The sequence below is a fragment of the Phyllobates terribilis genome, unplaced genomic scaffold (assembly GCF_046119375.1).
Source record: "Phyllobates terribilis strain yellow unplaced genomic scaffold, ASM4611937v1 Scaffold_9__5_contigs__length_417890890, whole genome shotgun sequence".
In the NCBI taxonomy this organism is placed as follows: Eukaryota; Metazoa; Chordata; class Amphibia; order Anura; family Dendrobatidae; genus Phyllobates; species Phyllobates terribilis.
The window spans coordinates 416,203,364-416,219,979 of record NW_027362769.1 but is presented as its reverse complement, the minus strand read 5'-3'; the positions used below and the strand labels follow the sequence as shown (position 1 = coordinate 416,219,979).

At 53.4% G+C, this 16,616-nt stretch overlaps 1 protein-coding gene across 1 annotated transcript in view; it reads left to right on the top strand.

Moving 5' to 3' along the window:
- STK36 (serine/threonine kinase 36) overlaps window positions 1-16,616 on the top strand; it is a 216,797-nt gene that overhangs the window by 152,931 nt on the left and 47,250 nt on the right. The window contains exons 12-14 of the mRNA XM_073649070.1: window positions 5,979-6,064; window positions 6,141-6,240; window positions 6,318-6,444. Coding sequence (XP_073505171.1) covers window positions 5,979-6,064; window positions 6,141-6,240; window positions 6,318-6,444 — 313 coding nt within the window. The remainder of the gene's footprint in view (window positions 1-5,978; window positions 6,065-6,140; window positions 6,241-6,317; window positions 6,445-16,616) is intronic.

Genomic DNA, 16,616 nt, shown 5'->3' with positions numbered 1-16,616 from the left:
GGTGGTAGTATGTGTATGATCAGCCGGATATTAACCCCCTCACTGTATACAGTGTATTCTGTAGTCAGGAGGATGGGGGTGGTAGTATGTGTATGATCAGCTGGATATTACCCTCCTCACTGTATACAGTGTATTCTGTAGTCAGGAGGATGGGGGTGGTAGTATGTCTATGATCAGCCGGATATTACCCTCCTCACTGTATACAGTGTATTCTGTAGTCAGGAGGATGGGGGTGGTAGTATGTCTATGATCAGCCGGATATTAACCCCCTCACTGTATACAGTGTATTCTGTAGTCAGGAGGATGGGGGTGGTAGTATGTCTATGATCAGCCGGATATTAACCCCCTCACTGTATACAGTGTATTCTGTAGTCAGGAGGATGGGGGTGGTAGTATGTGTATGATCAGCCGGATATTACCCCCCTCACTGTATACAGTGTATTCTGTAGTCAGGAGGATGGGGGTGGTAGTATGTGTATGATCAGCCGGATATTACCCCCTCACTGTATACAGTGTATTCTGTAGTCAGGGGGATGGGGGTGGTAGTATGTCTATGATCAGCCGGATATTACCCCCTCACTGTATACAGTGTATTCTGTAGTCAGGGGGATGGGGGTGGTAGTATGTCTATGATCAGCCGGATATTAACCCCCTCACTGTATACAGTGTATTCTGTAGTCAGGAGGATGGGGGTGGTAGTATGTCTATGATCAGCCGGATATTACCCCCCTCACTGTATACAGTGTATTCTGTAGTCAGGAGGATGGGGGTGGTAGTATGTGTATGATCAGCCGGATATTACCCCCTCACTGTATACAGTGTATTCTGTAGTCAGGGGGATGGGGGTGGTAGTATGTCTATGATCAGCCGGATATTTCCCCCCTCACTGTATACAGTGTATTCTGTAGTCAGGAGGATGGGGGTGGTAGTATGTGTATGATCAGCCGGATATTACCCCCCTCACTGTATACAGTGTATTCTGTAGTCAGGAGGATGGGGGTGGTAGTATGTGTATGATCAGCCGGATATTACCCCCCTCACTGTATACAGTGTATTCTGTAGTCAGGAGGATGGGGGTGGTAGTATGTGTACGATCAGCCGGATATTAACCCCCCTCACTGTATACAGTGTATTCTGTAGTCAGGAGGATGGGGGTGGTAGTATGTGTATGATCAGCCGGATATTACCCCACTCACTGTATACAGTGTATTCTGTAGTCAGGAGGATGGGGGTGGTAGTATGTCTATGATCAGCCGGATATTAACCCCCTCACTGTATACAGTGTATTCTGTAGTCAGGAGGATGGGGGTGGTAGTATGTGTATGATCAGCCGGATATTACCCCACTCACTGTATACAGTGTATTCTGTAGTCAGGAGGATGGGGGTGGTAGTATGTCTATGATCAGCCGGATATTAACCCCCTCACTGTATACAGTGTATTCTGTAGTCAGGAGGATGGGGGTGGTAGTATGTGTATGATCAGCCGGATATTAACCCCCTCACTGTATACAGTGTATTCTGTAGTCAGGGGGATGGGGGTGGTAGTATGTCTATGATCAGCCGGATATTACCCCCCTCACTGTATACAGTGTATTCTGTAGTCAGGAGGATGGGGGTGGTAGTATGTCTATGATCAGCCGGATATTAACCCCCTCACTGTATACAGTGTATTCTGTAGTCAGGGGGATGGGGGTGGTAGTATGTCTATGATCAGCCGGATATTAACCCCCTCACTGTATACAGTGTATTCTGTAGTCAGGGGGATGGGGGTGGTAGTATGTCTATGATCAGCCGGATATTAACCCCCTCACTGTATACAGTGTATTCTGTAGTCAGGGGGATGGGGGTGGTAGTATGTGTATGATCAGCCGGATATTAACCCCCTCACTGTATACAGTGTATTCTGTAGTCAGGAGGATGGGGGTGGTAGTATGTCTATGATCAGCCGGATATTACCCCCCTCACTGTATACAGTGTATTCTGTAGTCAGGAGGATGGGGGTGGTAGTATGTCTATGATCAGCCGGATATTAACCCCCTCACTGTATACAGTGTATTCTGTAGTCAGGGGGATGGGGGTGGTAGTATGTGTATGATCAGCCGGATATTAACCCCCTCACTGTATACAGTGTATTCTGTAGTCAGGGGGGTGGGGGTGGTAGTATGTGTATGATTAGCCGAATATTACGCCCCTCACTGTATACAGTGTATTCTGTAGTCAGGAGGATGGAGGTGGTAGTATGTCTATGATCAGCCGGATATTACCCCCCTCATTGTATACAGTGTATTCTGTAGTCAGGAGGATGGGGGTGGTAGTATGTGTATGATCAGCCGGATATTACCCCCCTCACTGTATACAGTGTATTCTGTAGTCAGGAGGATGGGGGTGGTAGTATGTCTATGATCAGCCGGATATTACCCCCCTCACTGTATACAGTGTATTCTGTAGTCAGGAGGATGGGGGTGGTAGTATGTCTATGATCAGCCGGATATTACCCCCCTCACTGTATACAGTGTATTCTGTAGTCAGGAGGATGGGGGTGGTAGTATGTGTATGATCAGCCAGATATTAACCCCCTCACTGTATACAGTGTGTTCTGTAGTCAGGAGGATGGGGGTGGTAGTATGTCTATGATCAGCCGGATATTAACCCCCTCACTGTATACAGTGTATTCTGTAGTCAGGAGGATGGGGGTGGTAGTATGTCTATGATCAGCCGGATATTACCCACCTCACTGTATACAGTGTATTCTGTAGTCAGGAGGATGGGGGTGGTAGTATGTCTATGATCAGCCGGATATTAACCCCCTCACTGTATACAGTGTATTCTGTAGTCAGGAGGATGGGGGTGGTAGTATGTGTATGATCAGCCAGATATTAACCCCCTCACTGTATACAGTGTATTCTGTAGTCAGGAGGATGGGGGTGGTAGTATGTCTATGATCAGCCGGATATTAACCCCCTCACTGTATACAGTGTATTCTGTAGTCAGGAGGATGGGGGTGGTAGTATGTCTATTATCAGCCGGATATTAACCCCCTCACTGTATACAGTGTATTCTGTAATCAGGAGGATGGGGGTGGTAGTATGTCTATGATCAGCCGGATATTACCCCCCTCACTGTATACAGTGTATTCTGTAGTCAGGAGGATGGGGGTGGTAGTATGTCTATGATCAGCCGGATATTACCCCCCTCACTGTATACAGTGTATTCTGTAGTCAGGATGATGGGGGTGGTAGTATGTCTATGATCAGCCGGATATTACCCCCCTCACTGTATACAGTGTATTCTGTAGTCAGGAGGATGGGGGTGGTAGTATGTCTATGATCAGCCGGATATTACCCCCTCACTGTATACAGTGTATTCTGTAGTCAGGAGGATGGGGGTGGTAGTATGTCTATGATCAGCCGGATATTACCCCCCTCACTGTATACAGTGTATTCTGTAGTCAGGAGGATGGGGGTGGTAGTATGTGTATGATCAGCCGGATATTAACCCCCTCACTGTATACAGTGTATTCTGTAGTCAGGAGGATGGGGGTGGTAGTATGTCTATGATCAGCCGGATATTAACCCACCCACTGTATACAGTGTATTCTGTAGTCAGGAGGATGGGGGTGGTAGTATGTCTATGATCAGCCGGATATTAACCCCCTCACTGTATACAGTGTATTCTGTAGTCAGGAGGATGGGGGTGGTAGTATGTGTATGATCAGCCGGATATTACCCCCCCTCACTGTATACAGTGTATTCTGTAGTCAGGAGGATGGGGGTGGTAGTATGTCTATGATCTGCCGGATATTAACCCCCTCACTGTATACAGTGTATTCTGTAGTCAGGGGGATGGGGGTGGTAGTATGTGTATGATCAGCCGGATATTAACCCCCTCACTGTATACAGTGTATTCTGTAGTCAGGAGGATGGGGGTGGTAGTATGTGTATGATCAGCCGGATATTAACCCCCTCACTGTATACAGTGTATTCTGTAGTCAGGAGGATGGGGGTGGTAGTATGTCTATGATCAGCCGGATATTAACCCCCTCACTGTATACAGTGTATTCTGTAGTCAGGAGGATGGGGGTGGTAGTATGTCTATGATCAGCCGGATATTAACCCCCTCACTGTATACAGTGTATTCTGTAGTCAGGAGGATGGGGGTGGTAGTATGTGTATGATCAGCCGGATATTACCCCCCTCACTGTATACAGTGTATTCTGTAGTCAGGAGGATGGGGGTGGTAGTATGTGTATGATCAGCCGGATATTACCCCCCTCACTGTATACAGTGTATTCTGTAGTCAGGAGGATGGGGGTGGTAGTATGTGTATGATCAGCCGGATATTACCCCCTCACTGTATACAGTGTATTCTGTAGTCAGGGGGATGGGGGTGGTAGTATGTCTATGATCAGCCGGATATTACCCCCTCACTGTATACAGTGTATTCTGTAGTCAGGGGGATGGGGGTGGTAGTATGTCTATGATCAGCCGGATATTAACCCCCTCACTGTATACAGTGTATTCTGTAGTCAGGAGGATGGGGGTGGTAGTATGTGTATGATCAGCCGGATATTACCCCCTCACTGTATACAGTGTATTCTGTAGGCAGGGGGATGGGGGTGGTAGTATGTCTATGATCAGCCGGATATTACCCCCCTCACTGTATACAGTGTATTCTGTAGTCAGGAGGATGGGGGTGGTAGTATGTCTATGATCAGCCGGATATTACCCCCTCACTGTATACAGTGTATTCTGTAGTCAGGGGGATGGGGGTGGTAGTATGTCTATGATCAGCCGGATATTACCCCCTCACTGTATACAGTGTATTCTGTAGTCAGGGGGATGGGGGTGGTAGTATGTCTATGATCAGCCGGATATTACCCCCCTCACTGTATACAGTGTATTCTGTAGTCAGGGGGATGGGGGTGGTAGTATGTCTATGATCAGCCGGATATTAACCCCCCTCACTGTATACAGTGTATTCTGTAGTCAGGAGGATGGGGGTGGTAGTATGTGTATGATCAGCCGGATATTACCCCACTCACTGTATACAGTGTATTCTGTAGTCAGGAGGGTGGGGGTGGTAGTATGTCTATGATCAGCCGGATATTAACCCCCTCACTGTATACAGTGTATTCTGTAGTCAGGAGGGTGGGGGTGGTAGTATGTCTATGATCAGCCGGATATTACCCCCTCACTGTATACAGTGTATTCTGTAGTCAGGGGGATGGGGGTGGTAGTATGTGTATGATCAGCCGGATATTAACCCCCTCACTGTATACAGTGTATTCTGTAGTCAGGAGGATGGGGGTGGTAGTATGTGTATGATCAGCCGGATATTAACCCCCTCACTGTATACAGTGTATTCTGTAGTCAGGAGGATGGGGGTGGTAGTATGTGTATGATCAGCCGGATATTAACCCCCTCACTGTATACAGTGTATTCTGTAGTCAGGGGGATGGGGGTGGTAGTATGTCTATGATCAGCCGGATATTACCCCCTCACTGTATACAGTGTATTCTGTAGTCAGGAGGATGGGGGTGGTAGTATGTCTATGATCAGCCGGATATTACCCCCCTCACTGTATACAGTGTATTCTGTAGTCAGGGGGATGGGGGTGGTAGTATGTGTATGATCAGCCGGATATTACCCCCCTCACTGTATACAGTGTATTCTGTAGTCAGGGGGATGGGGGTGGTAGTATGTCTATGATCAGCCGGATATTACCCCCCTCACTGTATACAGTGTATTCTGTAGTCAGGAGGGTGGGGGTGGTAGTATGTCTATGATCAGCCGGATATTACCCCCCTCACTGTATACAGTGTAGTCTGTAGTCAGGAGGATGGGGGTGGTAGTATGTGTATGATCAGCCGGATATTACCCCCCTCACTGTATACAGTGTATTCTGTAGTCAGGAGGATGGGGGTGGTAGTATGTGTATGATCAGCCGGATATTAACCCTTTCTTCTCCTTCCTTCCAGTGCTCCTGGGCCGCCTCCTTCCTGTCTGACCTTTTTGCTTTGCTGAGTTCTTATTACTGTTTTTGGGGTCTTCCTGAGTCCTCCCGGTGAGTCTCCTGGGGATGGCTGGTGGTCTTTTATCTTTAGTCAGCTGGTCAGGCTGATGTTAACCCTTTGTTGCAGGGGGCTCTTGGCGTGCAGCGGGGACTTCCTGCGGGTGTTGGAGCAGCTGCTGCGCTCTCCAGAAGATGCCGACTCCATCGTATTAGCGCGCGGCTTAGAGGTGAAGTCCGTCGCTGACGGCTCTTGGTTTCATTTTTGTTGAGGTCTTAACTTCAATTCTTAGCATTTGTTTTCTAGTGTTTGATGTCTCTTAGTGAAAGTGTCAGCTGTGGACGCCCAGACGACTGTGCTCCGCTGTGCCAGTCTCTCCTGTCAGTCTATACGCATGCCCTGGACAAGATCATTGAGAGGTCACAGCCCACAGGTGAGCCCACTGCCTACAGAAGAGCATCCCTAACCCTAATGCCCACGGGTGACCCCACTGCCTACAGAAGTGCATCCCTAACCCTAATGCCCACAGGTGACCCCACTGCCTACAGAAGAGCATCCCTAACCCTAATGCCCACAGGTGAGCCCACTGCCTACAGAAGAGCATCCCTAACCCTAATGCCCACAGGTGAGCCCACTGCCTACAGAAGAGCATCCCTAACCCTAATGCCCACAGGTGACCCCACTGCCTACAGAAGAGCATCCCTAACCCTAATGCCCACAGGTGAGCCCACTGCCTACAGAAGAGCATCCCTAACCCTAATGCCCACGGGTGACCCCACTGCCTACAGAAGTGCATCCCTAACCCTAATGCCCACAGGTGACCCCACTGCCTACAGAAGAGCATCCCTAACCCTAATGCCCACAGGTGACCCCACTGCCTAAAGAAGAGCATCCCTAACCCTAATGCCCACAGGTGAGCCCACTGCCTACAGAAGAGCATCCCTAACCCTAATGCCCACGGATGACCCCACTGCCTACAGAAGAGCATCCCTAACCCTAATGCCCACAGGTGAGCCCACTGCCTGCAGAAGAGCATCCCTAACCCTAATGCCCACGGGTGACCCCACTGTCTACAGAAGAGCATCCCTAACCCTAATTCCCACGGGTGAGCCCACTGCCTACAGAAGAGCATCCCTAACCCTAATGCCCACGGGTGAGCCCACTGTCTACAGAACAGCATCCCTAACCCTAATGCCCACAGGTGAGCCCACTGCCTACAGAAGAGCATCCCTAACCCTAATGCCCACAGGTGAGCCCACTGCCTACAGAAGAGCATCCCTAAGCCTAATGCCCACGGGTGACCCCACTGCCTACAGAAGAGCATCCCTAACCCTAATGCCCACAGGTGAGCCCACTGCCTACAGAAGAGCATCCCTAACCCTAATGCCCACAGGTGAGCCCACTGCCTACAGAAGAGCATCCCTAACCCTAATGCCCACGGGTGACCCCACTGCCTACAGAAGAGCATCCCTAACCCTAATGCCCACAGGTGAGCCCACTGCCTACAGAAGAGCATCCCTAACCCTAATGCCCACGGGTGACCCCACTACCTACAGAAGAGCATCCCTAACCCTAATGCCCACGGGTGGCCCCACTGCCTACAGAAGAGCATCCCTAACCCTAATGCCCACAGGTGAGCCCACTGTCTACAGAAGAGCATCCCTAACCCTAATGCCCACAGGTGAGCCCACTGTCTACAGAAGAGCATCCCTAACCCTAATGCCCACAGTGACCCCACTGCCTACAGAAGAGCATCCTTAACCCTAATGCCCACAGGTGACCCCACTGCCTACAGAAGAGCATCCCTAACCCTAATGCCCACGGGTGACCCCAGTGCCTACAAAAGAGCATCCCTAACCCTAATGCCCACGGGCGGCCCCACTGCCTACAGAAGAGCATCCCTAACCCTAATGCCCACAGGTGAGCCCACTGCCTACAGAAGAGCATCCCTAACCCTAATGCCCACGGGTGACCCCAGTGCCTACAAAAGAGCATCCCTAACCCTAATGCCCACGGGCGGCCCCACTGCCTACAGAAGAGCATCCCTAACCCCCCTAATGCCCACGGGTGACCCCCACTGCCTGCAGAAGAGCATCCCTAACCCTAATGCCCACAGGTGACCCCAGTGCCTGCAGAAGAGCATCCCTAACCCGAATGCCCACGGGTGACCCCAGTGCCTACAGAAGAGCATCCCTAACCCTAATGCCCATGGGTGACCCCAGTGCCTACAGAAGAGCATCCCTAACCCTAATGCCCATGGGTGACCCCACTGCCTACAGAAGAGCATCCCTAACCCTAATGCCCACAGGTGAGCCCACTGCCTACAGAAGAGCATCCCTAACCCTAATGCCCACAGGTGACCCCACTGCCTACAGAAGAGCATCCCTAACCCTAATGCCCACGGGTGACCCCAGTGCCTACACAAGAGCATCCCTAACCCTAATGCCCACGGGTGACCCCACTGCCTACAGAAGAGCATCCCTAACCCTAATGCCCACGGGTGACCCCAGTGCCTACACAAGAGCATCCCTAACCCTAATGCCCACGGGTGACCCCAGTGCCTACAAAAGAGCATCCCTAACCCTAATACCCACGGGTGACCCCAGTGCCTACACAAGAGCATCCCTAACCCTAATGCCCACGGGTGACCCCACTGCCTACAGAAGAGCATCCCTAACCCTAATGCCCACGGGTGACCCCACTGCCTACAGAAGAGCATCCCTAACCCTAATGCCCACAGGTGAGCCCACTGCCTGCAGAAGAGCATCCCTAACCCTAATGCCCACAGGTGAGCCCACTGCCTACAGAAGAGCATCCCTAACCCTAATGCCCACGGGTGACCCCACTGCCTACAGAAGAGCATCCCTAACCCTAATGCCCACAGGTGAGCCCACTGCCTACAGAAGAGCATCGCTAACCCTTATGCCCACGGATGACCCCACTGCCTACAGAAGAGCATCCCTAACCCTAATGCCCACAGGTGAGCCCACTGCCTACAGAAGAGCATCCCTAACCCTAATGCCCATGGGTGACCCCAGTGCCTACAGAAGAGCATCCCTAACCCTAATGCCCACGGGTGACCCCACTGCCTACAGAAGAGCATCCCTAACCCTAATGCCCACAGGTGAGCCCACTGCCTACAGAAGAGCATCCCTAACCCTAATGCCCACAGGTGACCCCACTGCCTACAGAAGAGCATCCCTAACCCTAATGCCCACGGGTGACCCCAGTGCCTACACAAGAGCATCCCTAACCCTAATGCCCACGGGTGACCCCACTGCCTACACAAGAGCATCCCTAACCCTAATGCCCACGGGTGACCCCAGTGCCTACACAAGAGCATCCCTAACCCTAATGCCCACGGGTGACCCCAGTGCCTACAAAAGAGCATCCCTAACCCTAATACCCACGGGTGACCCCAGTGCCTACACAAGAGCATCCCTAACCCTAATGCCCACGGGTGACCCCACTGCCTACAGAAGAGCATCCCTAACCCTAATGCCCACGGTTGACCCCAGTGCCTACAGAAGAGCATCCCTAACCCTAATGCCCACGGGTGACCCCAGTGCCTACAAAAGAGCATCCCTAACCCTAATGCCCACGGGTGAGCCCACTGCCTACAGAAGAGCATCCCTAACCCTAATGTCCACGAGTGACCCCAGTGCCTACAAAAGAGCATCCCTAACCCTAATGCCCACAGGTGAGCCCACTGCCTACAGAAGAGCATCCCTAACCCTAATGCCCACGGGTGGCACCACTGCCTACAGAAGAGCATCCCTAACCCTAATGCCCACGGGTGGCACCACTGCCTACAGAAGAACATCCCTAACCCTAATACCCACGGGTGACCCCAGTGCCTACACAAGAGCATCCCTAACCCTAATGCCCACGGGTGACCCCAGTGCCTACAGAAGAGCATCCCTAACCCTAATGCCCACAGGTGAGCCGACTGCCTACAGAAGAGCATCCCTAACCCTAATGCCCACAGGTGAGCCCACTGCCTGCAGAAGAGCATCCCTAACCCTAATGCCCACAGGTGAGCCCACTGCCTGCAGAAGAGCATCCCTAACCCTAATGCCCACGGGTGACCCCACTGCCTGCAGAAGAGCATCCCTAACCCTAATGCCCACGGGTGACCCCACTGCCTACAGAAGAGCATCCCTAACCCTAATGCCCATGGGTGACGCCACTGCCTGCAGAAGAGCATCCCTAACCCTAATGCCCACAGGTGAGACCTTCAGCCTACAAAAGAACATCCCTAACCCTAATGCCCACGGGTGACCCCACTGCCTACAGAAGAGCATCCCTAACCCTAATGCCCACAGGTGAGACCTTCAGCCTACAAAAGAGCATCCCTAACCTAATGCCCACAGGTGAGACCTTCAGCCTACAAAAGAACATCCCTAACCCTAATGCCCACGGGTGACCCCACTGCCTACAGAAGAGCATCCCTAACCCTAATGCCCACAGGTGACCCCACTGCCTGCAGAAGAGCATCCCTAACTCTAATGCCCACGGGTGACACCACTGTCTACAGAAGAGCATCCCTAACCCTAATGCCCACGGGTGACCCCACTGTCTACAGAAGAGCATCCCTAACCCTAATGCCCACTGGTGGCCCCACTGCCTGCAGAAGAGCATCCCTAACCCTAATGCCCACAGGTGAGCCCACTGCCTACAGAAGAGCATCCCTAACCCTAATGCCCACGGGTGACCCCACTGTCTACAGAAGAGCATCCCTAACCCTAATGCCCACGGGTGACCCCCACTGCCTACAAAAGAACATCCCTAACCCTAATGCCCACGGGTGACCCCACTGCCTACAGAAGAGCATCCCTAACCCTAATGCCCACAGGTGAGACCTTCAGCCTACAAAAGAGCATCCCTAACCTAATGCCCACAGGTGAGCCCACTGCCTACAGAAGAGCATCCCTAACCTAATGCCCACAGGTGAGCCCACTGCCTACAGAAGAGCATCCCTAAACTAATGCCCACAGGTGAGACCCTCAGCCTACAAAAGAACATCCCTAACCCTAATGCCCACGGGTGACCCCACTGCCTACAGAACAGCATCCCTAACCCTAATGCCCACGGGTGACCCCACTGCCTACAGAAGATCATCCCTAACCCTAATGCCCACGGATGACCCCACTGCCTGCAGAAGAGCATCCCTAACCCTAATGCCCACGGGTGACCCCACTGTCTACAGAAGAGCATCCCTAACCCTAATGCCCACGGGTGACCCCACTGTCTACAGAAGAGCATCCCTAACCCTAATGCCCACAGGTGACCCCACTGCCTGCAGAAGAGCATCCCTAACCCTAATGCCCACGGGTGGCCCCACTGCCTGCAGAAGAGCATCCCTAACCCTAATGCCCACAGGTGAGCCCACTGTCTACAGAAGAGCATCCCTAACCCTAATGCCCACAGGTGAGCCCACTGCCTACAGAAGAGCATCCCTAACCCTAATGCCCACGGGTGGCCCCACTGCCTACAGAAGAGCATCCCTAACCCTAATGTCCACTGGTGACCCCAGTGCCTACAGAAGAGCATCCCTAACCCTAATGCCCACGGGTGGCCCCACTGCCTACAGAAGAGCATCCCTAACCCTAATGCCCACGGGTGGCCCCACTGCCTACAGAAGAGCATCCCTAACCCTAATGCCCACAGGTGACCCCACTGCCTACAGAAGAGCATCCCTAACCCTAATGCCCACGGGTGACCCCACTGTCTACAGAAGAGCATCCCTAACCCTAATGTCCACGGGTGACCCCAGTGCCTACAGAAGAGCATCCCTAACCCTAATGCCCACGGGTGGCCCCACTGCCTACAGAAGAGCATCCCTAACCCTAATGCCCACGGGTGGCCCCAGTGCCTACAGAAGAGCATCCCTAACCCTAATGCCCACAGGTGACCCCAGTGCCTACAGAAGAGCATCCCTAACCCTAATGCCCACGGGCGGCCCCACTGCCTACAGAAGAGCATCCCTAACCCTAATGCCCACAGGTGAGCCCACTGCCTACAGAAGAGCATCCCTAACCCTAATGCCCACGGGTGACCCCAGTGCCTACAAAAGAGCATTCCTAACCCTAATGCCCACGGGCGGCCCCACTGCCTACAGAAGAGCATCCCTAACCCCCCTAATGCCCACGGGTGACCCCCACTGCCTGCAGAAGAGCATCCCTAACCCTAATGCCCACAGGTGACCCCAGTGCCTGCAGAAGAGCATCCCTAACCCTAATGCCCACGGGTGACCCCAGTGCCTACAGAAGAGCATCCCTAACCCTAATGCCCATGGGTGACCCCAGTGCCTACAGAAGAGCATCCCTAACCCTAATGCCCATGGGTGACCCCACTGCCTACAGAAGAGCATCCCTAACCCTAATGCCCACAGGTGAGCCCACTGCCTACAGAAGAGCATCCCTAACCCTAATGCCCACAGGTGACCCCACTGCCTACAGAAGAGCATCCCTAACCCTAATGCCCACGGGTGACCCCAGTGCCTACACAAGAGCATCCCTAACCCTAATGCCCACGGGTGACCCCACTACCTACAGAAGAGCATCCCTAACCCTAATGCCCACGGGTGACCCCAGTGCCTACACAAGAGCATCCCTAACCCTAATGCCCACGGGTGACCCCAGTGCCTACAAAAGAGCATCCCTAACCCTAATACCCACGGGTGACCCCAGTGCCTACACAAGAGCATCCCTAACCCTAATGCCCACGGGTGACCCCACTGCCTACAGAAGAGCATCCCTAACCCTAATGCCCACGGGTGACCCCACTGCCTACAGAAGAGCATCCCTAACCCTAATGCCCACAGGTGAGCCCACTGCCTGCAGAAGAGCATCCCTAACCCTAATGCCCACAGGTGAGCCCACTGCCTACAGAAGAGCATCCCTAACCCTAATGCCCACGGGTGACCCCACTGCCTACAGAAGAGCATCCCTAACCCTAATGCCCACAGGTGAGCCCACTGCCTACAGAAGAGCATCGCTAACCCTTATGCCCACGGATGACCCCACTGCCTACAGAAGAGCATCCCTAACCCTAATGCCCACAGGTGAGCCCACTGCCTACAGAAGAGCATCCCTAACCCTAATGCCCACGGGCGGCCCCACTGCCTACAGAAGAGCATCCCTAACCCTAATGCCCACAGGTGAGCCCACTGCCTACAGAAGAGCATCCCTAACCCTAATGCCCACGGGTGACCCCAGTGCCTACAAAAGAGCATCCCTAACCCTAATGCCCACGGGCGGCCCCACTGCCTACAGAAGAGCATCCCTAACCCCCCTAATGCCCACGGGTGACCCCCACTGCCTGCAGAAGAGCATCCCTAACCCTAATGCCCACAGGTGACCCCAGTGCCTACAGAAGAGCATCCCTAACCCTAATGCCCACGGGTGACCCCAGTGCCTACAGAAGAGCATCCCTAACCCTAATGCCCATGGGTGACCCCAGTGCCTACAGAAGAGCATCCCTAACCCTAATGCCCATGGGTGACCCCACTGCCTACAGAAGAGCATCCCTAACCCTAATGCCCACAGGTGAGCCCACTGCCTACAGAAGAGCATCCCTAACCCTAATGCCCACAGGTGACCCCACTGCCTACAGAAGAGCATCCCTAACCCTAATGCCCACGGGTGACCCCAGTGCCTACACAAGAGCATCCCTAACCCTAATGCCCACGGGTGACCCCACTGCCTACACAAGAGCATCCCTAACCCTAATGCCCACGGGTGACCCCAGTGCCTACACAAGAGCATCCCTAACCCTAATGCCCACGGGTGACCCCAGTGCCTACAAAAGAGCATCCCTAACCCTAATACCCACGGGTGACCCCAGTGCCTACACAAGAGCATCCCTAACCCTAATGCCCACGGGTGACCCCACTGCCTACAGAAGAGCATCCCTAACCCTAATGCCCACGGTTGACCCCAGTGCCTACAGAAGAGCATCCCTAACCCTAATGCCCACGGGTGACCCCAGTGCCTACAAAAGAGCATCCCTAACCCTAATGCCCACGGGTGAGCCCACTGCCTACAGAAGAGCATCCCTAACCCTAATGCCCACGAGTGACCCCAGTGCCTACAAAAGAGCATCCCTAACCCTAATGCCCACAGGTGAGCCCACTGCCTACAGAAGAGCATCCCTAACCCTAATGCCCACGGGTGGCACCACTGCCTACAGAAGAGCATCCCTAACCCTAATGCCCACGGGTGGCACCACTGCCTACAGAAGAACATCCCTAACCCTAATACCCACGGGTGACCCCAGTGCCTACACAAGAGCATCCCTAACCCTAATGCCCACGGGTGACCCCAGTGCCTACAGAAGAGCATCCCTAACCCTAATGCCCACAGGTGATCCGACTGCCTACAGAAGAGCATCCCTAACCCTAATGCCCACAGGTGAGCCCACTGCCTGCAGAAGAGCATCCCTAACCCTAATGCCCACAGGTGAGCCCACTGCCTGCAGAAGAGCATCCCTAACCCTAATGCCCACGGGTGACCCCACTGCCTGCAGAAGAGCATCCCTAACCCTAATGCCCACGGGTGACCCCACTGCCTACAGAAGAGCATCCCTAACCCTAATGCCCATGGGTGACGCCACTGCCTGCAGAAGAGCATCCCTAACCCTAATGCCCACAGGTGAGACCTTCAGCCTACAAAAGAACATCCCTAACCCTAATGCCCACGGGTGACCCCACTGCCTACAGAAGAGCATCCCTAACCCTAATGCCCACAGGTGAGACCTTCAGCCTACAAAAGAGCATCCCTAACCTAATGCCCACAGGTGAGACCTTCAGCCTACAAAAGAACATCCCTAACCCTAATGCCCACGGGTGACCCCACTGCCTACAGAAGAGCATCCCTAACCCTAATGCCCACAGGTGACCCCACTGCCTGCAGAAGAGCATCCCTAACTCTAATGCCCACGGGTGACACCACTGTCTACAGAAGAGCATCCCTAACCTTAATGCCCACGGGTGACCCCACTGTCTACAGAAGAGCATCCCTAACCCTAATGCCCACTGGTGGCCCCACTGCCTGCAGAAGAGCATCCCTAACCCTAATGCCCACAGGTGAGCCCACTGCCTACAGAAGAGCATCCCTAACCCTAATGCCCACGGGTGACCCCACTGTCTACAGAAGAGCATCCCTAACCCTAATGCCCACGGGTGACCCCCACTGCCTACAAAAGAACATCCCTAACCCTAATGCCCACGGGTGACCCCACTGCCTACAGAAGAGCATCCCTAACCCTAATGCCCACAGGTGAGACCTTCAGCCTACAAAAGAGCATCCCTAACCTAATGCCCACAGGTGAGCCCACTGCCTACAGAAGAGCATCCCTAACCCTAATGCCCACGGGTGACCCCACTGCCTACAGAACAGCATCCCTAACCCTAATGCCCACGGGTGACCCCACTGCCTACAGAAGATCATCCCTAACCCTAATGCCCACGGATGACCCCACTGCCTGCAGAAGAGCATCCCTAACCCTAATGCCCACGGGTGACCCCACTGTCTACAGAAGAGCATCCCTAACCCTAATGCCCACGGGTGACCCCACTGTCTACAGAAGAGCATCCCTAACCCTAATGCCCACGGGTGACCCCACTGCCTGCAGAAGAGCATCCCTAACCCTAATGCCCACGGGTGGCCCCACTGCCTGCAGAAGAGCATCCCTAACCCTAATGCCCACAGGTGAGCCCACTGTCTACAGAAGAGCATCCCTAACCCTAATGCCCACAGGTGAGCCCACTGCCTACAGAAGAGCATCCCTAACCCTAATGCCCACGGGTGGCCCCACTGCCTACAGAAGAGCATCCCTAACCCTAATGTCCACTGGTGACCCCAGTGCCTACAGAAGAGCATCCCTAACCCTAATGCCCACGGGTGGCCCCACTGCCTACAGAAGAGCATCCCTAACCCTAATGCCCACGGGTGGCCCCAGTGCCTACAGAAGAGCATCCCTAACCCTAATGCCCACAGGTGACCCCACTGCCTACAGAAGAGCATCCCTAACCCTAATGCCCACGGGTGACCCCACTGTCTACAGAAGAGCATCCCTAACCCTAATGTCCACGGGTGACCCCAGTGCCTACAGAAGAGCATCCCTAACCCTAATGCCCACGGGTGGCCCCACTGCCTACAGAAGAGCATCCCTAACCCTAATGCCCACGGGTGGCCCCAGTGCCTACAGAAGAGCATCCCTAACCCTAATGCCCACAGGTGACCCCAGTGCCTACAGAAGAGCATCCCTAACCCTAATGCCCACAGGTGAGACCTTCAGCCTACAAAAGAACATCCCTAACCCTAATGCCCACAGGTGAGACCTTCAGCCTACAAAAGAACATCCCTAACCCTAATGCCCACGGGTGACCCCACTGCCTACAGAAGAGCATCCCTAACCCTAATGCCCACAGGTGAGACCTTCAGCCTACAAAAGAGCATCCCTAACCTAATGCCCACAGGTGAGCCCACTGTCTACAGAAGAGCATCCCTAACCTAATGCCCACAGGTGACCCCAGTGCCTACAAAAGAACATCCCTAACCCTAATGCCCACGGGTGACCCCACTGCCTACAGAAGAGCAT